The sequence below is a fragment of the Cetorhinus maximus genome, chromosome 4 (genome assembly GCF_964194155.1).
Source record: "Cetorhinus maximus chromosome 4, sCetMax3.hap1.1, whole genome shotgun sequence".
NCBI classification, from domain to species: Eukaryota; Metazoa; Chordata; class Chondrichthyes; order Lamniformes; family Cetorhinidae; genus Cetorhinus; species Cetorhinus maximus.
The window spans coordinates 73,717,481-73,734,549 of NC_135882.1; the positions used below are offsets into that span (position 1 = coordinate 73,717,481).

Here is a 17,069-nt window from a genome sequence, read left to right on the forward strand (position 1 = left end):
GTTTTGGTGTTCCAGGCCTGGTGTGCGAGGGTGTGCTGAAGAACATCAACTCAGCATCCCTGTGCTTGCCGGTAAAAACGCCCTCTCTCTGAGATTGCTGGAAGCAAGTCACAAGTCAGCAAAGCAACAGTTGAAAAGGAAACAGGACAACTCCTTTCAGCTAACCTGCAGAACCAAAAATCTCCAAACTAACTGCTCAACTGCCCAAAGTCAGCACTACTGAAATCATCCAACTTAACGGCCACAACATTTCATCATCTACTCCTCATGGACCAGCCAAAGACTGATCCGTATATCTTTTTAACTTTTATTCTGGACTCACTTCTCATTTCTAATATGTGCGTATGTGTATTGCATTTTTATTATTTTTTCTCACGTTTTAGGAACTAATAAACTTACTCTTTCTGTAACTCAAGAAACCCTGGTTAAATTGGCTCATTTTAAAACATAAATACATTTGGACTAAGAAAAGGTATCCACGAGGGAAGGGATCCTTCTTAAATTAACCTCGTTGCGACCAACTGAGGGGGTTGAATAAAGGAGGGGAGCGAGTTCGTCCCTCCTCGCCCGGGAGCATAACAATTTGGGGTACCTCGTCCAGGATCATAACAAATTGGGGGAACCTCGCCCAGGGACTGGTCGCAACACAAGAGATGCCGAGGATATGTCTGAGACAGCGAAGGTCAACAATATTGCTCCAGCAATGATGAAGGAATGCTGATATATGCCCAAATCATGATAGTTATTGCCTTGGAGGAGATTTTAGAAGTGATGGTGTTCCCACAATATTGATGCTGTTGAAGTAGCAAGTTGTAAGTAAGTCACACATACTGCCAAAGCAATGCACCGTTGATAGAGGGAGTACATTGAATGTCTAGTGGCAAGAGTGCATTAACCAAACTTGTGTCATGAACGGTGTCAAGCTTCTAAGAGTGTTGCTGCAGCTGCACCCATTCAGGTGAATGTGAGTGTTCAATCGCATTCCTGATATCATCTTCGTAGACAGTAGAGAGGCTTTGTAAAGCAGGTGAGCTACTCATTATACAGTACCCAGTCTCTGCCCTGATATTGTAGCCAAAGTTTTGATAAGGCTTGTCTAATTAAGTTTCTGATCAACGTTGCTCAGGAAGTACGGGATGACAATCTGTTCAAGGTCAGTGGAAGATGGCTGAGCTTTATGTTCTTTGCAAGGGTCTTTAATAGGCACATATGTATCTTGTAAATATTACCACCCACTTGTTAGGAGTGTTTTCAGGCTAACAAGGTCTTGCTGTATGTTAGTGTGGAGTGCTGATGTCATGACAGAAAGCAGGCTATTAATTAAGCAGCTGAAGGTAGTTGAGCCAGGGCGATTGCCCGAGGATCTCCCACTGAAAATTTCTGGGGCTGTGATATTGGACTTAATCAGCCACAATCATCTGACAGTACATCATGCATGATTCTAGGTGCTGGAACATTTTTTCCTTTGACCCGAACTGCCAAAAGCATCGCCGCTCTCCACCCTGCCCAATCTGACTTGAGCTTTGCTAGCATTTCTTGGTGCCATACCAGCTCAAATGCTGCTCATCCATCCATATCTGGATCAAGCCTATGGTGAGGTCTGAAGCAAAGTGGCCTGCTGCCATGTCACTTCATAACAATATTGATTACTTTTTCCTTTACTTTACTCATGATTAGGAGGACTCTAATAGCGTGGTTATTGGCTAGGGTAGATTTATCCTGTTTTATTGTTGATAGGGCATAACTGGGCAATCTTTTAGAGTCATCACTATACTTGAACTGCTGTGTTGGAGGGTGTGGGTAGCTCTGGTGCACAGTCTTCAGCATTATGTTCCTTGGCTTTTTCCTTTGCAGCTAAACAGGTTAACTTTAGCTCCCTCTCCAAGTCTTATTGAGACTCTGTGCTAATTTTTAAATACTGTTTTGATAAGTTCCTCTGAATTTTACAACATTTGAACAATATTCTTGTCTTAATATTCATCTGTGCCAAGCTATCATCACTCACCTTTATTTTACTCAAGATATTTTCCTTGGATTCAGCGCCACTGCCAACTCCCACAAATGCATCTCTCAATGCCTATGAACTGGAGTATGCCTTTACTCTCCTAAGATCTAGTGAATTGTAGTGAGACACAGGGGTCAATAGTTAACTCACATTCTAGTAGATTGGAATATCGTGATAGTATGTGCCACCATTTGATCTCTTTGATGCAGGCAGGGTGGAAGAACCTTCATATATAGTGCCTTTAACGCACTAAAACATCCTAATGTGCTCCACTTGAGTGCAAAAAGGATGACAAGCCAAATTCTTGGTCAAAATGTCAGTTTTAAGAAAGGTCTTGAAGAAGAGGAAGATGGAGAGACAGAGGATGGGAATTTCACAGCTTAAAGCCTAGGCTGTTGAAAATATGCTACCACTAGTGGGGCAAGGGGGAGAGTGTGCATAAGAAGTCAGTGTCAGCAGGGCAGAGTTTTGGGGGAAGGTGACATAGGGATGGAGGAAGTTAAAGACATGAGGAGGGACGAGGCCATGAGAAGATTTAAACATAGATGAAAAGTTGTTAAGGAGCCAGGAGTCAATGTAGGTCAAAGGGACAAGGGTGAGTGAGCCAGAATTCTGGCAGCAGAGCATTAGATGAGCTGAAATTGGCAGGTGGAAGATGGGAAACCAGCCAGGGGAATGCTAGAATAGTTAAGTCTGGAAATGACAAAGGCATGGATGAAAGTTTCATCAGCAAATAGCCTGAGGCAGAGGCACAGACAGAACATGTAATGCAGTTGGATTTAGGCTCTCTTTGTGACGGAAAGAATGTTGAGTCAGAAGTTCAACTCAGAATTGAATAGGACTCTGAAATGCATGCAGTCTGGTTCAAAAGAAACATCCTTTACCTGGACTAGACACAAGACTAAGGGCGGAATCATCCCAGATTTGCACTAAGTGCGGTAGTGGGCGGGAAAAAGAACGTTTTACCTGCTGGCTGCAATGGCGGCTCTTCACGCCATATCATCCCAATCCTGCCTCATTAATCATGCGTTCCCAGGAAACATGCCGTTTAGATGGTGAGCAGGCTCTCATTTACCCACAATGCTGTCACCTCATCACTTCCTCTCGCCTGCTGCCATATTTAAAGTGCAGCCTCAGTGCTTCCAGCCCAGGGCTGCTGCATGGAAGACATAGCCCTGAAAGGCATGAAGGCTGCAGCCCTCCAATTCAGTGATGCATTCCTCGAGTGCCTTTTGGACGCCGTACATGCTCACCATGATGTCTGCTACACGCGCTCTGGGCGAAGACCAGCAAACAAGGTCACCAATCCAGCATGGGAGGCAGTGGTAGCAGTGGTCAGCGCCAATGTCCTGCAAAATAGGACAGCCACCAAGTGCCGAAAGAAGATGAATGGTCTCATGCATTACACCAGGGTAAGTCACTCTTCTCATCACTCTCAACTCACACACTCACAAACCCATCACACATCCTCAAGGATCTCACACCACAAGGGACAACACTACTAACTCTCACCCACACTCTCACATCTCCATCAGGCCCATATCCTCTCGAGCTCGCATCCTCATCCTGTCCATGGCTCCGCTCACCATGCAAACATTCCACGCAGTGCCATGCATCCTGCTCACACTCTCTCTATCTGTTGCCATGCAGGAGAAGCTGGCTCAAAGCAGCAGGGAGAAGTCCCAGACCAGGGTGAAGTGGCCCACATTAGAACCCTCACTCACTTTGAGGAGTGTGCCATCGCGCTGACTGGTGAGGTTGTGGACCTTGCCTGTGGTGACGGTGAGTTCGGTGGCAAACACCCACATGAGGATCGTGCACCACATCATCCCACTCTCAACACAAATGTGAGTGCTCTCTCTCCTGCTTTTGACTCTGCTGCCATGCACTAATTATCTTTACTTTGATTCACAGGGAGCTCTGCCAAGCGACTGACACCCTCAGCCAGTCAGTCCCTCAGCTCCATCCAGGTCCTCACCTCCAGCCAAGAGGACTCGTCCTCCATTGAAGAGCTAGAAATAAGCAGCCTGGAAGACCTGTCATAGTACTTACCCACACCCTCTACTGCGCAGAGGCACAGACCTCAGTGAGACCTAGATCTAGAGCAGGCTTAGATTCACAATCTGGTGGTCACTGCACGGACATGTCTACAGCAGGAGGAGGCAAGGTCAGCCTAACTCCCCAACACTCAGGGGACTGCTGGAAAGAGGCACCCTCACCATCTCTTCTACTGATATCATCACACCCTCATCCTCCCACCTTACCGCCTCACTCTGCCTTCTCATGCTCACCTTTTCTCCTACCACACCACACCGAGTTTGCTCCCCAGGAGGCAGTCATCGACACCACAGACTCCTCCCTTGCACGTTCACCTGGACATCCCTCCTCTGATCTCCTTCCCCACCCTCCGCTTAGTCCTTCCCTCTTCCAGACTCCTTCCTCCCCCTCTCTGGACTCCTTCCGCCCGTGAACTCCTTCCCTTACCGCCTCCTCCCCCTGTACTCCCTCCCCTCACCAACCTCAACCCCAACACGTTCATTCCACCTTCCCAACCTCACTCCCCTAACACCTTTGTTCCCCACTCCCAACCTCACCCAGCGACACCTTCATTCCCCTCCTTCCAACCTCATCCCCCGCCCGCCCACCTCTCCCAGTTGAACTTAGACCTTTCTCTCCAACCCCACCCCAGTACATCTTCCTCTTCCACTCACAGGTGGAACTTCCTCCCCACCCCCCCCGACAATCATCCGTTGCAGACCATGGCCAAGACACTGAAGTCCCAAAGCAGACCCTCAACAGTGACTTTCCACCTTCTGTGAGCTGCTTCGCGGTGGAGCCGTGTCTATTAAAATCCACCCAGCATGTGATGGACATTCCTCCAGGGTCCCATGGCTGTCAGGCTCGTCTGCTCCTTGGATGTCCACAATGTGAGCAAGGCCCTGATGCTAAGTCCCAACTTCTGCACATCACACTTGTCAAGACATGTTCTGCATCAGGGTGTTTTCCCACCGACGAGGGCGGTAAATTTCACATGGGGGCATGATTCCTGTGAGCTGGGCTTATAATGATATGCATTTGTATTACAATTAAGTTTCCGACATCCGACGGCAAGAAACGCAGTCCATCATTGATGGACAGAACGGATGACTGCAAACTGGTTTCACGACGTCATCTCACCATATTATCTGCTCACCCTGCTGCCAAACTCGCTCGAAGCCAGGGCACATGGAAAATTCTGCTCTAAGGGTGGAATTTTACAGCCCCGTCGCAGCAGGGACAGGCCATAAAATGCAGCCAGCGTAAAATTCCGCTCTTAATTTTCTGATCAGGCAAGCCAGGTGGGAAAACTGTGGAATCGTGCCTGGACCCCACCACTTTTTTTCGGCTGACCTATCTTCCAATCATTTTATGGCAACTGAAGGAAATACCTGCTATTTCTGGGTGGTCCCATGCTAAAAAAAGGCATAAAGACATAAGGGCCAACTGGGATCATTTCTGTGCAATTTCTTCCTCTCTCACCCATAGGACAGCCATCCTGGGTTTTTTTAAGAGCTGGTGATAAAGCTAGGGCTAAAGGAGAGGAGGAATTAAGAGTTCAACATCAAAATTATAGCACAATTTAAGCCATGAGGCCCTCCATTTGAGGAAGCCCACTATAAAACCACTAGATTGATTCCAGAGATGCGGGGCTTATCTTATGAGGAGAGATTGAGCAGTTTAGGCCTATACTCACTAGAGTTTAGAAGGATGAGAGGAGATCTAATTGAGGTATATAAGATGCTAAAGGGGATAGACAAAGTAGACGTGAAGTGGATGTTTCCCCTTGTAGGGCATTCTAGAACGAGGCGCCATAGTTTTAGGCTAAGGGGTGGTAGATTTAAATCAGAGATGAGGAGGAATTACTTTTCTCAAAGGGTTGTGAATCTGTGGAATTCACTACCTCAGAGTGCAGTGGATGCCGGGACGCTGAATAAATTTAAGGAGGAGATAGACAGATTTTTAATTAGTAGTGGATTGAAAGGTTATGGGGAGAGGGCGGGAAATTGGAGTTGAGGCCGAAATGAGATCAGCCATGATCGTATTGAATGGTGGGGCAGGCTCGAGGGGCAGAATTGCCTACTCCTGCTCTTAGTTCCTATGTTCTTATGAAAGACAAGTCTCTTGCTGGCTTCTTACAATGGCTGTGCAGTTTCCCAGGACACAAGCTGAGCACATGTATAATAAGGTTGGATGATTCATCAGAGTTAATAGCTAAATAACTAATAATTGTGCATACTTGATGGCTACTTCAGGTGCCTGAACTGATCTTAGATGTATTCCACGATGTAACACAGCTAGGGTTCGAGGATTTTGGCTGTGTCCTAGCTGATCTATATATCATACATTGCAACTCCCTTTGGCTTGCTCTTGAAGTCCCCTAGGGTGGATGTCTTTAACTTAGTGTTTGTAAGAGCCAAGTTCTAGTAGCACCAAATACAACTGAGCTTGTGGCTTGTTCTGGCACATTTGAGAAGGAAAAGAGGTTAGAATGGCTTCTTGAGGAGCAGAGCTCATGTACCACTTTGAACAGGTGTGATGGGAGGATTTTATGAGATGGTTTATTGATAGTTAATGCAATACATTAGGATGACAAGGAAATGAAACAGAGACCCTGATCTTCCATGGAGCAGCAATCATTGTTGGATTGCCACTCTGCTGAAACCTTTCCATGCCTCGACGCTGCTCCATATTTCTTGCCAGATCTTCTGAGCCCAGTTTCTCCAGAAAAGTGTCCCTTGGAAAACTCCAGCACAGCACTGTAGTGTTGGGAGGAAGACAAGAAGCCCCCTTTTTTATGGCATTAGCTACTGTAAGGTAAATTTAAATGTCCAGCGTGAATGTTGGTGAATGGATGAATGTTGGTGAATGGGTGAATGGATGCTAATGAATGGCACCAAGGACATTGCAATGACCCTGCAGCTTGTACTGTCCAACTCAAAATTAGCTGCCAATTCAAAATGAACAGCCCAATTTACCACCAACCTGGCTAACCAACAAAGCAATTATTCGCTGCTTTGTGAAACACTGCCTGTGGAGGCTCTGCCACCTGGGGTCTTCAGTGCATAGACAAAGTCTTGTGCTGTACAAAGGCTGTATGTGGCTTTTCCTATGATCTTCAAATCTTCATCATTTTGTTTAAGAGGAATCACTGCTGATCACCATGTTGTATTCCTATGTTTGCTTAACACAAACTTACCCATCTCGCACAGGACTGGTAAAGTCAGTGTATGTTTGACTTATTTGAAGATTGTGTACGTGATTGCTCAGTGACAGATTTACTATAAAGATTCAACAGCTATTGTTAACAGGAAAGTACAGATGTAATTCCTTCATACCACACTTTGCTAGCTAAACTGAAAAAGCCTCTGAACAATATCTGCTGATCACATGGTTTACAATCTGGTTATTTAGTCATCAAGATATTCTCTCTTAAAGCTATATCACAACAAGTAGGGTGGTGGTGGGGGGATAGGGTGGCAGGGTGGGAGGTAGGTAGGGTGGCAGGTAGGCGAGGTGACAAGTGGGTGAGGTGGTATGTGTATTGGGGAGGTCGGGTTGGGTCAGGTCAGGTCAGGAGCTAGTCAGGTGACTTCAGGGAGGTAGTCAGGTGGTCGGTGGAGGTGGTGGTTCACATCAGGGGCATGTTCATGGCTCAGAAGTGAACCCACCACTCAATTCCTGCCTCCTCCACCAAAACCTGGCTCTCTGCCCTTCTGCCAATTGGACAGCATTTTTTCCCTCAAATGAATTTCCTTATGCATACCAAAACTAATTCTGAGAATGCTGTCACATTAAATTGCTACAGGATTTTAAATCCTCCATTAACAAGCTACTTCCCAACCTCCAACAACTGCGTTCCAAAGATTTATAAATGACTTGGTAAAGGAATAAAGAGCCATATGCCTAGGTTTGCTAATAACACCAAGTTAGATGACACAGGAAATCGTGCAGATGGCAGCAAAATGTTACCAAGGAATGTGCACAGATTCAGTGAATGGGCAAAAACTGATGCAGCTTAAGTTCAATATGGGAAAGTGTGAAGTTATTCATTTTTGACCCAAGAAAAATAGACCAGACTGTTTTCTTAAAGGCAAGAAGCTAGGTAACGTAAATGAGCAGAGGGATTTAGGAGTCTCCGAGTACAGAAATCACCAAAAGCTAGTGCACAGATAGAAAAAATAATTAAAAAGGCGAATGGAATGTTGGCCTTTATCTCAAGAGAGCTGAAATACAAATGGATTAAGTTATATTACAGCTATACAGAACTCTAGTTAGACCTCATTTACAGTACTATGTCCAGTTCTGGGCACCACACTTCAGGCATTGGAGGGGGTGCAGTGTCACCAGAATAACATTGGACCTAAAAGGGTTACTCTGAGAACAGATTGCATAAGATGGCTTACATTTCCTTAAAGATAGAAAAATATGGAGTGATCTATTTGACATGTTTAAGATGATCAAAGGAGATGATAGGGTAGATATAAATAAACTATTTCCTCTGGTTAGTAAGTTCAGAACAAAGGGGCAAACCTTAAAATGAAAGCTGGACAACTCAGGGATGATGTCAGGAAACATCTAGAAAGTTAGTAGAAATCTGGAATGCTCTGCCCGAAAAAGATGTTGAGGTTAGGTCAATTGAAAACATCAAATTGAGATTAATAGAGTTTTGTTCACTTAAGGGTATTAAGGTTATGAAACCAAGGTGGGTAGTTGGGGTTAGGATATAGATCAGCCAGGATTCAATTGAATAATGAAATAGATATCAAGGAGCTGAACTGCCCGCTCCTGTTCAGAGACATTTCTTGGTGCCTAAAACTTGGCCGAAATTTTATAATGAGGTTCATCTTGGAAAGTTGCAGCAGGTGAGGCACTCATGATCCTGGGCAAAAGTTAGGACTGCTGTTATTCAAAAGTAAGTGATTTTTTAATGTCATAATAAGTGATTAAATTTGCTGAACAGCTCTCTGGCCCTGAAAAATTAATTTTACATGCATGACATCTTATTACCTCAGAAGTAAATTAATGTTGCACATTTAAAAATTAGAACAATTTTTTTTGTTTTTCTGTCTGTCCCTTTTATCTCTCTCCTTTAATCACAACTATATTTTCCAATTTCATTTCTATTTCTGTACATAACTTAAATACAATTTATATTTCCTGCTTTGGACTCTACATCTCAATAAGGATTGAAGCACCTCACTGTTTATTTCGCTGTTCACAGGTCTCCTACAGATGCCAGATTAGTGGAAATTTCCACTGACAAGCATATGTAATGTCTGACAGTTGTCAGCACTCTGAATGGTGAAAGTTGTACCTTCACTACTGAGAACAAAATTCAGACCACTATATTTTAGAAAACTGTTCAAACCTGTGACACACAGGCTCCTCAACGTACTTGCAAAATAAATATTCAATTTACACTGTGAAAAGGAAGGATTCTATACCTGCTTCCAAATAATTTTTTCACTGAATTGAATTCAGCTATATTTTTATTGAAAAAGGAAAGCAGTGCTCTGAATCTCCTGATATGATGTATCACATTGGCTATAATCCAAACCTTTAGGCAAAATACACCAGATGCCAAGAAGGAAGTGAGAAGAATCACTTGCCTAAATTTTTCTAACTGCTGAATGATGTTATGGCCTCAGGACGTCTTAGCACGCTCTTGACAGTATTTCAGAGGTAAAAACTGAAATTCTGTTATCACATTGATTTCCTCCAAGTAAAAAAAAAGTACAACTTCCAAAATAATGCTCTGAACCCTACTTGGAACAGAATTAAACATATTGGTCCGGATTTTGCAGTAAAAATAACTATGAGGCTATCACCATTATTGAAGGCTAAATCGGACAGCAAATTCAATCAACCAAACATACAAAATTGCATGCAAAAATCAGCAAGTTGCTGTCGGAGTTTCCCTGTCCTTCCAGAAGCTTTGCTATACTGGTGTCTCACATGGAAAGCTGTAGTTACCCAGTAGAGATCAACTAAACTTATCAGAAAAAGTTAATGTTTACCCATTCTAATGTAAGTGTACTTTTAATGCCACGATAAGTCTTAATTGCTGCCAAAGAATCTTTCTGGCACCAAAAATTAATTTTTACAAGAGTGTAGTTTTACAACTTCAGATTTTAATAATTGTTGGAGATTTTTTAAAAATTACTTTTTTTTAAAAAACTTATTCTTCCTAGCTCTTACCTCTTTTTCCTAAATAACTTTTTTAAAAAACTTTTTCTTTCTATTTCTTTTAACTCCCTTTTTGCCTTTCTACCCCACTTTCAGTTAATGATTTGGCATTGAATTAAATATTCTAACTTTCATTTCTTGATCTAAATTCCATGCTGTTTATTTAGAGATGTTCAATCTGATTGGTTAAGGGGTTACACAATTCACATAATCCCAGATCCCCTGTAGAGAACGTTATGCTGAAATGGATTTCATATTGCTGAGTTCTAGTGCAAAAGCCCATAGAAAGACTGTGGGCGAGCATAAATGTGATGAACAGTTAATGCCATTCATCTCAAAATCCAGGCCAACAGGTATTTTACATCAGCCTTAAGTTTATACTCTAGTCTCAAACAACATTTTGAAAATTAATCAAGTGATTACACATAGCCTGCCACAGAAAACAATTTTATAGAATTCAATTCACAATTCATTCCTGCTTCAGTAACAATCATGATTGTAGAAAGTTTCCATTTGAAGGGATTTTGTAGTTTTTAGCTGATTAATTGCCACATTTTGCATATTAAAATTCATCACAACAAATTTTATAAAGGTTAACTTTTTTGTGGATTAGTTTAGTCCAAGCAATAAGGAAATTAAAACTGTGTAAAATGTATTAGGATTTCTAGAAATTTACTTTTTCTTCAATTAAATCTATATGCTATTGATTGCCACTTATAATGAAAGTAAATGATTTGCACACCTTTGAATAAACAATGCAGGATAGGACAATATGTTTAACAAACCAAGGCACCAATCTGTAAAAGGGGAATTAACCAAAGTTTTCACACCAGTCACAGGCACCCCACATATCACAAGGGCCTGCTTGTCTTAAACACTTTCTAAACAGTGCCTCAAAGATATTGAAAGTTTATGTAAAAATATAACCTGAGTTTATTTTGTTCGTTGCTTTAGCCAAGATTGTAACAGCTTTTTTTCAAAAAAGAAAAAGAATATAATTATCAACAATTTCTTACTTCAACAGGCATTTTTCCATTTTTGCCAGATGTGCCAGGAGGGGTCAAGCAGTATTCTGCTTCTTTAGATGCAATGTTGGATGCTGGCATTTGTTTCAGTTCCTCGGTGTTAAAGAAAGATGCTAATCGACAAGTGCTGACAACTGCATTCACTGTTATTCTTATAATCTGGAGTAAAGCGAAACAGAAATTACATTTCTTTATCTGACAAGTGAATTTAAACAAAAAGAAGAAAAATTAGAATCGATTCTGAAAGATAAATTATAACAGGAAGTAAGCATATCTATAATCACTTAACAGACTGTACAGCAAGTTATACTTTTAATGGTTGTAAAAAGAAAGTCTAGTTACATAAAAATTCAAATTGTTATACCTAATGACTAAAGGACTGCCATTTTCACATCATATCCAGGGAACGAAGTTGCTGATGTGACAGCACATCTAATTCTAGAAAGTCATTCAAAGTCACCTTGAGAAGGTAACTTTACACTGCACCATATACTCACCAATTATACCATGCAAACAGCATGATGCAAATTTTAAAAGTTCCCAGATGGTGGAACTGTTCAAATATTTGATTGCAGCAAAAAGTCAATTTGCCCCTTCGGCTCTTTCTAACATTAAAAATTTAGTCTGCACTTGGATGGTTGAAAACTGCAATGTCAGGGTTAATAATCAGTGAGGCTGAGAGATATATTACATTTCTGGGTATCCCCAGGCTACAGTAGCTAAGGATGTTCAGGCAGAGAGGGAACGGGTGACCGCCAAACAGGGCCAGGCAGATGGTACAGGAGACCCCCGAGTGCATCTTAGTCTCTAATCTGTATTCAGTTCTGAATATAGGTGAGGGAGACGGCTCTTCTGGGGGGGATACAGCTAGAACCAAATCCATGGTATAATTGGTTCAGCTGGTTAGGATGGAGGCAGAAGATCAGGATAGCAACAGTGGTAGGTGACTTAATAGTTAGGGAGCAGACAGGTGTTTCTGTGGTTGGAGATGTAGCTCCTGGATGTTGCCCACCCCCTAGTCCCAGGGTAAAGGATGTCACTGAGCAGCTGCAGAGCATTCTGAGGGGAGGGTGAACGGCCGAAGGTCACGGACCATTTTGTACCAACAACGTAGATAAAAAGAGGGATGATGTCCTGCAGGCAGATTGCAGGTATTAGGAAAGGAATTAAAAAGTACGACCACAAAAGTAGTAACTACGATTATTCCCAGTGCTATGCACCAATGAGTACAGAAATAAGAGGAACAGTGTAGCTGAATGCATGCCTGGGGAGATACTGCAGGAGGGAGGGCTTTAGATTCCTGGGGCTTTGGAACCAGTTTTGGGGAGATGGTACATTTACCAACAGTTTGCATCTCAGCAGTGCTGGGCCGAACGCCATGGTGGTGAGATTTGCTAGTGCTGTCGAGGAGGTTTAAACAAGCTTGACAGGGGGTGGGATTCAGAACAAAGAGAAGCAAAACTGGAAATAGAAGGCAGAAAATTAGTAAGCGAATATGGAACCTTGAGGTACCAAAGGAACGACAGACAGACAACAAGGACAGAGGCAAAATATTGCAGATGCTGGAAACTTGAAATAAAAACAGGAAATGATGTAAGCATTCAGAAAGTTAGGAGAGGGAAACAGTTAACATTTCAGGTCAATGATCTATAATCAGAACTGGGAAAAGATAGAAATATAATCAATTTTATGCAAGTGAAAAGATGAAGGTGGAAAAAGATCAAAAAGGAGAAAGTCATGAGAAAAGAATTGGTGATGCAGGGTTAAAGGAGTGGTAATGAGACAAATGCAGAAGCAAATTGTGTGTCTAGAAGATGTCTGAATGGTAGAAGAATAATCAGCTACTGTCCAAAAACAAAACAAAGATAAAAATGAGAGTAAAGCTGAAATTTACAAAGAAAAAGGAAAGAAAATGCTGCCTGATCTGATGAGTATAGACAACAGAGTTGTTCTGCGATTGGTGGTATTTACTTCAAAGCAAGGAGTCTCCTGAATGTGGCAGATGAGCTGAGGGCATAGTTACAACACTTGGAAATATAATATCGTAACTATTACTGAAACATGGCTTAAAGATGGTTGTGACTTTTGGAGGCCCCAGTGCATCACTGCAGGAGTTCCTCAAGGTAGTGTTCTCGGCCCAGGCATCTTTAGCTGCTTCATCAATGACCTTCCCTCCATCATAAGATCTGAAGTGGGGATGTATGCAGTGTTCATTACCATTCGCGACACTGAAGCAATGTGGTCTGCATGCAGCAACATTCAGGCTTGAGCTGCTAAGTGGCAAATAACACTCACACTACACAAGTGAGGGGCAATGGTCATCTCCAATAAAAGAGAATCTAACCATCTCCCTCTGACATTCAACTGCATTACCATTGCTGAATACCCCATGATCAACATCCTGGGAGTTACGATCCGCCAGAAACTTAACTGGACTAACCATATAAATACCGTTACTACAAGAGCAGGTCAGAGGCTGGGAATTCTGCAGTGAGTAACTTGCCGCCTAGCTGCCCAAAGCCTGTCCACTATTTAAAAGGCACAAGTCAGGGGTATAATGGAATAGTCCCCACTTGCCTGGCTGAGTGTGGCTCCAACAACACTCAAAAAGCTCTACACAATCTAGCACAAAGCAGCCTGCTTGATTGGCACCCCATCCACCAATACAAACATTCGCTCTCCCCACCATCAACACACAGTGGCGGCAGCATGTACCATACACGAGATGCAAGGCAGCAACTCACAGAGGTTCCTTCAACAGCGCTTCCAAACTCACAACCTCTACCACCTGGAAGGACAAGGGCAACAGACACATGGGAACCCTGACTTGGAACTATATCACCATTCCTTCATTGTCACTGAGTCAAATTCCTGGAACTCCCCAACAGCGCTGTAGGTGTACCTACACCCAATAAGAATAGCCCTTATCCAACAGGTTAATTCTCCTGTGAGAATCAAAGGGTTAGGAAGCACCAGGGTGGTGAAGAGATTTGAGGCGCTCTTCATCCACTAGAAGTCCCATATAGTTAGCACCTCAAATAGCCTCTCCTAATCAAATTCCTACTGCCTGGCTTCATGTGCCGATCCCTGTTTAGGACTAGAGACCTGAAGGTAGATGTTTGGTGCCTCTAAACCAAACAGCTCTGGGTTGGTAGGGCTCATCAGCCTTGACTGGCTGTCTAGCTGGGAGAAGGTAACTCTTATTTCAACACCCCCAGCTATGGGTTAACTAGAAAGGTTTACGTTAGCTGACAGTGCGGGAGATCACAAATAGTGCCAACGGAGCGGAAGGCGATGTCAAGGGTATATGAGGCTCTTCAGTCTGCTCAGCAGCTCATCTTGGAGAAGGACAACTCCAGTATCAAACCTGCATCCTTTCAGCTGCTACACTTGTGGTATGCATTGCACCAGTATATAGTGCCAGCTGACTCAGACAAGAGAGTGGGAGAGGCCCTGCACAAACCCCACCCACTTAAATATACTTAACATGCAAGTTGTTCAGCAAGTCATCAACCAAAACATTAGACATATCAAGCCCTATGGTGATAGGGAAGTGATGAAGGGGACAGGTAGAGGATGCTACTCGTCCTCAGTCATAACCGTACACAGGCAACCACAAGATGACAGTCACTTTCCGCAGATTGGGGCAGATGTGGAGTGTGTATCCTCCTGAGATGACAGAGCAGACCTTTTCAGGTACAACACTGCTCACCCCAATGTAGGGAAGGGAAGGAAAAGACAGGGTGCTCTCTCTGCAACTGCCAGGTTACCGCTCCTGGCTGGTGATCCATTCACCATGGTTGAAATGTAAAGAACAAGACTACTAGTCATCGTATGAGGTTCGGTTCATGGAATGTCAGAACACTTCCAGACAACAACACAAGACCAGTGCACAGAACAGCCTTCATAGCCAGAATGGTGGATAGATACAACATCAACTCAGTCACCCTAAGTGGAACAAGGTTCGCTGAAGAGTCTCAACTTGAGGAGGTTGTTGCAGGTTACACATTCTACTGGGTTGGCAAGTCCAAGGACCAGCCTTGGCAGAATGACCTTCCTTCCATCATAAGATCAGAAGTGGGGATGTTCGCTGATTATTGCACAATGTTCAGCACCATTCGCGACTCCTCAGATACTGAAGCAGTCCATGTCCAAATGCAGCAAGACCTGGACAATACCCAGGCTTGGGCTGACAAGTGGCAAGTAACATTCACGCCACATAAGTGCCAGGCAATCACCATCTCCAACAAGAGAGAATCTAACTATCGCCCCTTGATGGTCAATGGCATTACCATCACTGAATACCCCACTATCAATATCCTGGGGGGGTTACCATTGACCAGAAACTGAACTGGACTAGCCATATAAACACTGTGGTTACAAGAGCAGGTCTGAGGTTAGGAATACTGCGGTGAGGACTCGCCTCCTAACTCCCCAAAGCCTGTCCACCATCTACAAGGCACAAGTCAGGTGTGTGATGGAATACTCTCCACTTGCCTGGATGGGTGCAGCTCCAACAACACTCAAGAAGCTTGACACCATCCAGGAAAAAGCAGCCCATTTGGCTGGCACCCCATCCACAAACATTCACTTCCTCCATCACTGATCACAGTGGCAGCAGTGTGTACCATCTACAAGATGCAGTGCAGGAGCTCACCAAGCATCCTTAGGCAGCACCTTCTAAACCCATGGCCACTACTAGCTTGAAGCACAAGGGCAGCAGACACATGGGAACACCATCACCTGGAAGTTCCCCTCAAGGCCGCACATCATCCTGACTTGGAAATGTATTGCTGTTCCTTCACTGTCGCTGAGTCAAAATCCTGGAGCTCCCTCCCTAACAGCACTGTGGGTGTACATACATCACATGGACAGCAGCAGTTCAAGGAGGCAACTCAACACCACCTTCTCAAGAGCAAATAGGAATGAGCAATAAATGCTGGCCTAGCCAGTGACTCTCACATCCCATGAATGAATAAAAACCATAGTCAGGTGTGGGCTTTGCCACTCGATCTGAACTGGCACGCAAGCTTGACTCACTTCCTACAGGGATCAGCAATCTAGTCATGGTTCTTCATTTAAGCCTTGCAAGTAACCAACATGCAACACTCATTAGTGCCTCCAAGAAAGACACATACAGATGAGGTCAAAAAAGCGTTCTATGATGACCTCAGCAAGATAATTAGAGAAGTACCCCACCAGGACAAACTCATTGGGCAGAATTTTCTGCCTACCGGGCGGGCAAGCCTGACCCAATCTCCGGCGGGCGGGGAATCGATCCCTGCCGGAGAAGCGGGCCCCGCTGCCATTTTAAGTGGGCGGGCCAATTAAGGCCCACCCAGCGTGACGCCCGGCGGGAAGCGCTATGTGCTCCCTGTGCAGGCGGGGAGGGGGATTCCCCGAATGCGAGAGTGCACTCTTTCGCGCACGCGCACGAAAGAGCGCACATCTCCCTAAGGCTAAGTGCTGCCTCAGGGAGATCGCTGCCAGCTGTATAAACAATAAAAATAGAAAAAAAAAATCCTTAACATGTCCCCCTCATGTGACAATGTCACACGAGATGGGGCATGTTAATAAATTTCACTAAAACTTTATTCAGCTTTTTAAATCCCTACATGAAACCTTATCCCGCCGGTGGATGAGGTTTCATATTTTTTTTATTCCCCGCCAGGGCTCCTGGCCTGCCCACCAGCCTTAAGGTCCTTTAATTGTTTTAATGATCCTGTCAATGGCCTCAATTGGCCATTGACAGGTCGGCGGGCGCACAGCTGATTTGGCTGTGCTCCCACCTTACTGAAAATTTAAATGGGGCG

At 43.9% G+C, this 17,069-nt stretch overlaps 1 protein-coding gene and 1 long non-coding RNA gene across 4 annotated transcripts in view; one reads left to right on the forward strand and one right to left on the reverse strand.

The window, feature by feature from the left end:
- The window catches only part of LOC144679694 (uncharacterized), a 352,834-nt gene that overhangs the window by 269,035 nt on the left and 66,730 nt on the right, over window positions 1-17,069 (forward strand). The gene's annotated exons all lie outside the window — the stretch shown is intronic.
- The window catches only part of LOC144679688 (ATP-binding cassette sub-family C member 9-like), a 311,571-nt gene that overhangs the window by 145,357 nt on the left and 149,145 nt on the right, over window positions 1-17,069 (reverse strand). For all 3 annotated transcript variants that reach the window (XM_078540318.1, XM_078540317.1, XM_078540319.1), the window contains one exon: window positions 11,248-11,415. In XM_078540318.1, the coding sequence (XP_078396444.1) occupies window positions 11,248-11,415 (168 nt within the window). The remainder of the gene's footprint in view (window positions 1-11,247; window positions 11,416-17,069) is intronic.